We start from the raw sequence: 7,622 nt of genomic DNA on the forward strand, positions 1-7,622 counted from the left end.
GACGGATTTGTTGGATGTGCGCCGATCTGGGCAACGGAAACTGTCTGCGTTCCATTTACCACATCTATGCTGATTTATGTTATGGTGATTTAGAATTTATTGAATAATTCAAGTCTTTATAATATATATATATATATATATATATATATATATATATATATATATATATATATATATATATATATATTGTAATGGCTTGTCTTTGAAACTGATGAATGGAAACAATTGTTTCAGTCCCAAACTAAGAAAAGTTAAAGAAACAATGGTTCAATCCCAACCAACCCCAATTAAAAACCTGTATGATTATGAACATTGCAAATTCATGCCCATGTTTTGCCTTTAGTCTACACTTTGGCAATATGATATGTTATGACATAAAGTTGCATACATCAAGTCATGTTACAAAGGTTTTTGTGAATGATTTATCACACTTCTGTAACATTTACTCTTAGCCTTATAAAACGATTAGTTCCCTTTTCCCCTCATTAAAGAAGTTCAAACTATAATTTTGATACCATGGATGCCCAGTCCTTGCATCCATAGCTCTGTCTATCAGTGGCGGGGTTTGGCTTTTTTAACAAGTTCACAAATTGGGACACGGGTGTGTGATTGGTTATTCTCAGCGCTACGTAGGCATTCGATCTATCATCATCATCCACCATGCAAAACAAACGGGAAGTTGGAAGAAGTGGGAAAGGGACAAGCTTGATGAAGTCTCTCGCTCTGTGAATACATTGGAGTGCCGAAAATATTATTTTTGGGAAATCCCTTCAGCTATCTAGCTAGTTAATTATCTCGGATAAGGTAAGTAGATATCATTCTAGCTAGCTAGCTAGTTTACCGGCAGAACTAGCTTGCTAGCTAGCCTTGGCCGAAAGCTATTTTGTTAGCTACTGTTAGCTAGCGCACAGCAAATCCTATACCAGCAGTTGACCCGTTCTTATTATACCTCAGTGAGTTGACCATTGAAATGTATGTATGTATGTATCTAACTTCCTAGCCACCACATATTTGCTTGTGCGAAGGCTGAGGTGTGGTTCAACCTTATTCAAAATACTGTATGTAGTTAGTTAGCTATAGTAAACTAGCTAGATATAATTATTTAGATTAGGTGGCTAGCTGCTATAGTAAACTAGCTAGCAGTTAGCCAACTAATCTAAATAATTATATCTAGCTAAATTAGCTAGCTGTAACTGGCTGGCTAGCTAGAGTGAACTAGCTAGCTAACCAATTTGTCGTAGGCAAGATTGGACCAATGGGTGGGACTGAGGAAGCTAATCATTATTTCTGACGGACCCGGTGCTTGATGAGCGCTAGCAAGTTTTAGCTAGTCAACACAGTGGTTATTTGTGGTTAAGACTGTGACGTAACACGATTTCGACCCACGTCTTCACTGCAATTTATTTTTGGCTAGACATAGTCTTGTTGTGTTTACTTGTCGGGACAGTTAAGAAATGGGTGTAATCTAATATTTGTAAACAAGTCTAACGTTACTAACTAGTAGACAAGTGAAAGTCGTCGTCACATTTCCAAATACTGTCTGTAGTTTTAACTAGCTAGCTACATCCTGTGATATTACAATGATGACCAGAGAGACATAGCTAATTGAACAATTTCTAACCAATTAAACATCAACGTTGATTATTTTGTATTTGTATTTATTTTCCCCCCACTACTTTATTCACTGTTGATCTATTGACAATTTATATAATGTGACATCTCGTTTTTGGCAGTTCTTGGAGTGACCATTCAAGCGGTACTTCTGCATCCAGAGCAAGAGACTGGGGTGTAGGACATGGCAAGCAGGGGTGGTGCAACACGACCCAATGGGCCGAACACAGGCAACAAGATCTCCCAGTTCAAATTAGTGCTCTTAGGGGAGTCCGCTGTGGGAAAGTCCAGTCTTGTACTTCGCTTCGTCAAGGGCCAGTTTCATGAATTCCAAGAGAGCACAATCGGAGGTAGGCTGATCTGACATCATCTTCTATTCATGTGTTATTGAAATGGATATAACCCAAAATCACTATTTTTGTCCTCTAGTGATTCTGACCATTTCTGATTTACGTTCTGTAGGTTATGCAATCTCCCATGATATACAGCCCATTGTTGGAGACTGGAGAGCCAGCTGTTTTTCTTATAGCCTACTGCAAACCAAATTCTGAATGTGCTATGACTGTCCCCTCTCAGCTGCCTTCCTGACTCAGACAGTATGTTTGGATGACACAACAGTCAAGTTTGAGATATGGGACACAGCTGGTCAGGAGCGCTACCACAGCCTGGCACCCATGTACTACAGAGGTGCCCAGGCCGCCATCGTGGTCTACGACATCACTAACGAAGTGAGTCAGCAGCCGGGTTTATGTGCTCTGTCACACATTATAAGAGACTCTTAAATTAGGTACAGTGCATTCGGAAAGTATTCAGACACCTTCCCTTTTTCCACATTTTGTTACGTTACAGCCTTATTCTAAAATTGTCAATCTACACACAATACCCCATAATGACAAAGTGAAAACAGGGTTTTAGACATTTTTCGGTATTTATTAAAAATAAAAAACAGATACCTTATTTACATAAGTATTCAGACCCTTTGCTATGGGACCCGAAATTGAGCTCAGGTGCATCCTGTTTCCATTGATCATCCTTGAGATATTTCTACAACTTGATTGGAGTCCACCTGTGGTAAATTCAATTGATGAGATGGAAGGAATTGTCCGTGGAGCTCCAAGACAGGATTGTGTCGAGGCAAAGACCTGGAGAAGAGTACCAAAACATTTCTGCAGCATTGAAGGTCCCCAAGAACACATTGGCCTCCATCATTCTTAAATGGAAGACGTTTGGAACCACCAAGACTCTTCCTAGAGCTGGCCGCCCGGCCAAACTGAGCAATCAGGGGGAAAAGGACCTTGGTCAAGGAGGTGACCAAGAACCCGATGGTCACTCTGACAGAGCTCCAGAGTTCCTCTGTGGAGATGGGAGAACCTTCCAGAAGGACAACCATCTCTGCAGCACTCCACCAATCAGGCCTTAATGGTAGAGGGGCCAAACGAAAGCCACTCCTCAGTAAAAGGCACATGACAGCCCGCTTAGAGTTTGCCAAAAGGCACCTAAATGACTCAGACCATGATAAACAAGATTCTCTGGTCTGATTAATAATAATAATAATAATAATAATATGCCATTTAGCAGACGCTTTTATCCAAAGCGACTTACAGTCATGTGTGCATAAATTTTTGTGTATGGGTGGTCCCGGGGATCGAACCCACTACCCTGGCGTTACAAGCGCCGTGCTCTACCAGCTGAGCTACTGAAACCAAGATTGAACTCTTTGGCCTGAATGCCAAGCGTCACGTCTGGAGGAAACCTGGCACCATCCCTATGGTGGTGGCAGCATCATGCTGTTGGTATGTTTTTCAGCGGCAGGGACTGGGAGACTAGTCAGGATGGAGGGAAAGATGAACGGAGCAAAGTACAGAGATCCTTGATGAAAACCTGCTCCAGAGCGCTCAGGACCTCAGACTGGGGCAAAGGTTCACCTTCCAACAGGACAACGAACCAAAGCACACAGCCAAGACAATGCAGGAGTGGCTTCGGGACAAGTCTCTGAATGTCCTTGAGTGGCCCAGCCAGAGACCGGACTTGAACCTGATCGAACATCTCTTGAGAGACCTGAAAATAGCTGTGCAGCGACGCTCCCCATCCAACCTGACAGAGCTTGAGAGGATCTGCAGAGACTAATTGGAGAAACTCCCCAAATACAGGTGTGCCAAGCTTGTAGCGTCATACCCAAGAAGACTCAAGGCTGTAATTGCTGCCAAAGGTGCTTCAACAAAGTACTGAGTAAAGGGTCTGAATACTTATGTAAATGTGTTATTTAAGTGTTTTATTTTTAATAAATTTTCAAAAATGTCTATGCCTGTTTTTGCTTTGTCATAATGGGGTATTGTGTGAAGATTGATTAAGGGGGGAAAAAACAATTGAATCCATTTTAGAATAAGGCTGTAATGTAACAAAATGTGAAAAAAAGTCAAGGGGGTCTGAATACTTTCCGAATGCACTGTATAGCATTAGGTACAGCTTTCTGTAGTTCTCAGATTTGACACCTTCAAAGTCTAAAATATCCCCTATTCATTTCATTTGGTCTAAACAAACTTGTCACATCTAGGGCACTTTTGTTTTAACAAATGAAGTGGGGGCTGTCAATGGTTTGACCTCTAGTTGCACCACACTTTCCCAAAAGTAAATTGATGTTTTATGTTGTAAATGTTTCTGCAACTTTGTGTGCTGCTATTTTGGCCAGGTCTCTCTTGTAAAAGAGATTTGTTCATCTCAATGAGACGAACCTGGTAAAATAAAGGTTACAAATAAATATATAAGAGCAACTCCAATGAGAAATTATATTTTGATCCCCATGTCTGCTTTTGCTCTATTTGCTAAGAAGTTTGCTGGGAAGTTGTTAGAACATTGTATTTTATAGAAATACATTTTCAAAGGAGCATGGTTTTCTAACTCAATGCTTTGTACACAAAGCTTAAGCCAATGTTTGAAGCTGAGCATGACTTCAACTCAGCAATATGATACATCTTGTTGACAAACTCTCCATACATGTAAGCTGGGGAACATATCTAATTGTCATATTTTATAGAAGTTCTCCTTTAACGAGACCACATCTTGGATATCCTCCAGTCCATAGCGTTACCAGGGAATGAAGGGAGGGGTTGTGTTGTCATCTTTCCTCCACATGGATCTTGTTATTGTCTGACTTAATCTCTCATCCTCTGCTGTTTGCCAGGAGTCCTTTGCACGAGCAAAGAACTGGGTTAAGGAGCTTCAGAGACAAGCCAGTCCAAATATTGTAATAGCGTTGGCTGGGAACAAGGCTGACCTTGCAAACAAAAGAGCGTTGGATTTCCAGGTTTGTGCCAGTGAATTTCCTAATGAACATTACACTGTGCTAGTTTTATTCTCAATGGAGTCATCATACAATTTTACCTAGAAGCCAGGTAAAGAAAACCTTTTGTGACGTGATTTTGGTTTTCTTCCAGGATGCCCAGTCATACGCAGATGATAACAGTTTACTGTTTATGGAAACATCAGCAAAGACCTCTATGAACGTTAATGAGATATTCATGGATATTGGTAAGTGTTTTATGTTCCATGTTCATCATTACACTTTGTTTGAAAATGTTAAAGATTCTATCAATCTGATAATAGAAACACCGGTCATAAACATTTTCCCTATCGCTTCACAGCAAAGAAATTACCCAAGAACGAGCCTCAAGCTGCCGGAGCGAACAATGGGCGGAACCGGGGAGTGGATCTTACGGAGACAGCTCAGCCGGCCAGCCGCTCCTGCTGCGGTACCTAAACCTGGCCCCCCCCACTCCTAACTCTGAATAACATCTGGACATGGGGTTCCCCTTCCTGACATCAGACCTTCCACCTCTTGTCCTTTCTCCCCGGAATAGCTAAAGACTCTGTATAGCTGCATTTCTAATACCTTTTTTGGTTTTACTTTCATTTAAAAAAAAGTGTATTTCAGTATAATGTATGCATGTGTCACTACAAGGCCTAAAACATTTTTTGTTGTTGTACTTAATTCAGTTGGAAGACTAACCCCTACGAGAGAGAGAAAGCAGTGTGCGTGCGCGTGCTTGTGCGTGCGCGTGCGTGTGTGTGTGTGTGTGTGTGTGAGTGACTGATTCCCTGAAGAGAAAGTGTAACCTAGGTCATAGGGTAAGTGGACTGGGGGTGAAGTAAGTTGTCTTTAATTTGTTGCCCATACATTTGTTGTGAGTTGAGTGTCCTTCCAACCAAAACAAACCAAATTCCCCCATTGTGAAATGCCGGGAGGCTATGACTGTTTTTACTGAGTATAACATTATTGAAGCAGTTTCAGGCAAGGACTGTCAAACCAAGCATTCCTCCTCGCACCTGCTACCGAGACGACGACGACGACAACATCTTCGTCTGCAGGGAACTTTGGCAAGAACATCCAGTGCCATTACACCACTGGCCCACTGCCACCGGTTGAACAGGATTTAAGGGTGGTTTTGTCATTGGATGACTGGTGACTCTGCAAGTTTGTCACATCCATGATGACTGGCTTGTGTATCATGGGAAGTCCCTCTTGAAACCACAACATTCACTGGTTGATACATTGATTTAAGGAAGAACATTGAGACAGTTGGACATGCTCAGACAAGCTTTGTAAATTGTCTTGCTAAGACCTAACATATGACTAGTCCTTTGTTTCCCCAAACTGTTATTGTTCAGCTGTCAACTTGTCAGAATTAATGGTGTTTAAAAGTAGGCCTCAAACCATACACTAACAGAAGTCTTGACTATAACCTAACATCAGTCTGTGGAATATTACTCTACTGTTATATAGGGTGTTGCAATGTTGTTTTGTACCAATACAGCTTGGAGGGCATAATCTTGTCAGGAAAGTATCTAGAGATTCCGAACAATTGTACAGTACACCAATGTATGTCTAGGTCTGCTATGGGTTTGTTACCTTGTCACAAACTCGTCAAATGCTAATCAATGGTGGTCTTTTTAAATATATATGTAGTGTTATTAACAATTCAATTGCATCTCCCCTGTGTCTTGTTACTTTTCTCAAAATGGCCTGTTCATATTTGAGAGGACTCTATTGCATTGCACAATTGTTGGTTATATTTTAATGAATGACAGCCCATTACATTTTATAAAACCGATGGACTGTATCGGACTTGCTAGCTTATTGCCTCAAACAACCAGTAGTGGCACTAACTGACTGGTAGTCTTTCTGAAGCCAGGTGGATTTAACTATGTAAAACATGACTAGTGAAGGACTGATCAGTTTGAGTGTCAGGGTACAAGTCAATAAATTCAATAAATTAGGTATATTGTATGCCTTTATGTCTTCGATATCACAAGAAATGCAAAAGCTATTAATTCTCTGAAAAACGTGAAAAATTGGCCTGAAGTTATAATTAAATGGTATTTGTTTGCTTTGTCAACTCTCCTTTGAGAGTGTTTTCTCTGAGCACATCCAACCCCTGAAGAAGTATGACCATGACTGAAATGTTTTCCCTTGAACCTGAGACCAACGCTGTGTCCACTAGCTCTCTACAAATGTCAGCTGCAAGGCGCTCGTAGTCCAAGGAGAGATTCTTCAGACTGTCAGCCATAGTTTCCTTCACATTGACCTCACTCTCCTGCTGCAGGACTGAGGATTGATATCTCTCTGTTTCCTCTGCATTCTGCATATCACTAGCTTGTACCCCCGGAGTCTCTAGCATGTCCAACTCTGGTGGGTTGTCCTCATCCTTAACACTAGAAGGTTCTTCAGTATTAAAAATAGATGACCCTGGTCTTGCCAGTATGCAACTTTGAGAATCTGAAACGGACGAATCCTCAACAGTTTTCATTAAGTGCTGGGTCGTCAATATTAATTTCTGTTGAGTCAACTCAATGACCGTCAGAGCTCTCTCAGCCACTGCATGCTCATCCAAGACTTCCCAGAGGCCACTGGATGCTAGGACCAGCAGCTGGAAGGATGGGTCCGTGGGCAGACACACAGAGTAAGGCACAGGGATGACCGACTTCTTCAGCTTGCGATCACCATAATGACCAAG

The 7,622-nt window shown here is 41.5% G+C and overlaps 1 protein-coding gene across 1 annotated transcript; it reads left to right on the forward strand.

The window, feature by feature from the left end:
- The first annotated feature begins 631 nt into the window (after positions 1-631).
- Positions 632-6,886, forward strand: LOC311140855 (ras-related protein Rab-5A-like). The gene is made up of 6 exons (XM_084176126.1): positions 632-804; positions 1,734-1,961; positions 2,188-2,339; positions 4,793-4,915; positions 5,046-5,139; positions 5,253-6,886. The coding sequence occupies exons 2-6, from the start codon at positions 1,796-1,798 to the stop codon at positions 5,366-5,368; spliced, it is 651 nt and encodes a 216-aa protein (XP_084032252.1). The 5' UTR covers positions 632-804; positions 1,734-1,795; the 3' UTR covers positions 5,369-6,886.
- The last annotated feature ends 736 nt before the right edge of the window (positions 6,887-7,622 follow it).

This window comes from Coregonus lavaretus, assembly GCF_964263955.1.
Source record: "Coregonus lavaretus genome assembly, chromosome: 13".
Taxonomy (NCBI): domain Eukaryota; kingdom Metazoa; phylum Chordata; class Actinopteri; order Salmoniformes; family Salmonidae; genus Coregonus; species Coregonus lavaretus.

Bases quoted from the DNA above. Each gene is read 5' to 3' on its own strand.
- LOC311140855 (XM_084176126.1), top strand. From the start codon at position 1,796: ATGGCAAGCAGGGGTGGTGCAACACGACCCAATGGGCCGAACACAGGC. The intron at 1,962-2,187 runs GTAGGCTGATCT...GTCCCCTCTCAG, and splicing joins CCAAGAGAGCACAATCGGAG to CTGCCTTCCTGACTCAGACA. The intron at 5,140-5,252 runs GTAAGTGTTTTA...ATCGCTTCACAG, and splicing joins TGAGATATTCATGGATATTG to CAAAGAAATTACCCAAGAAC.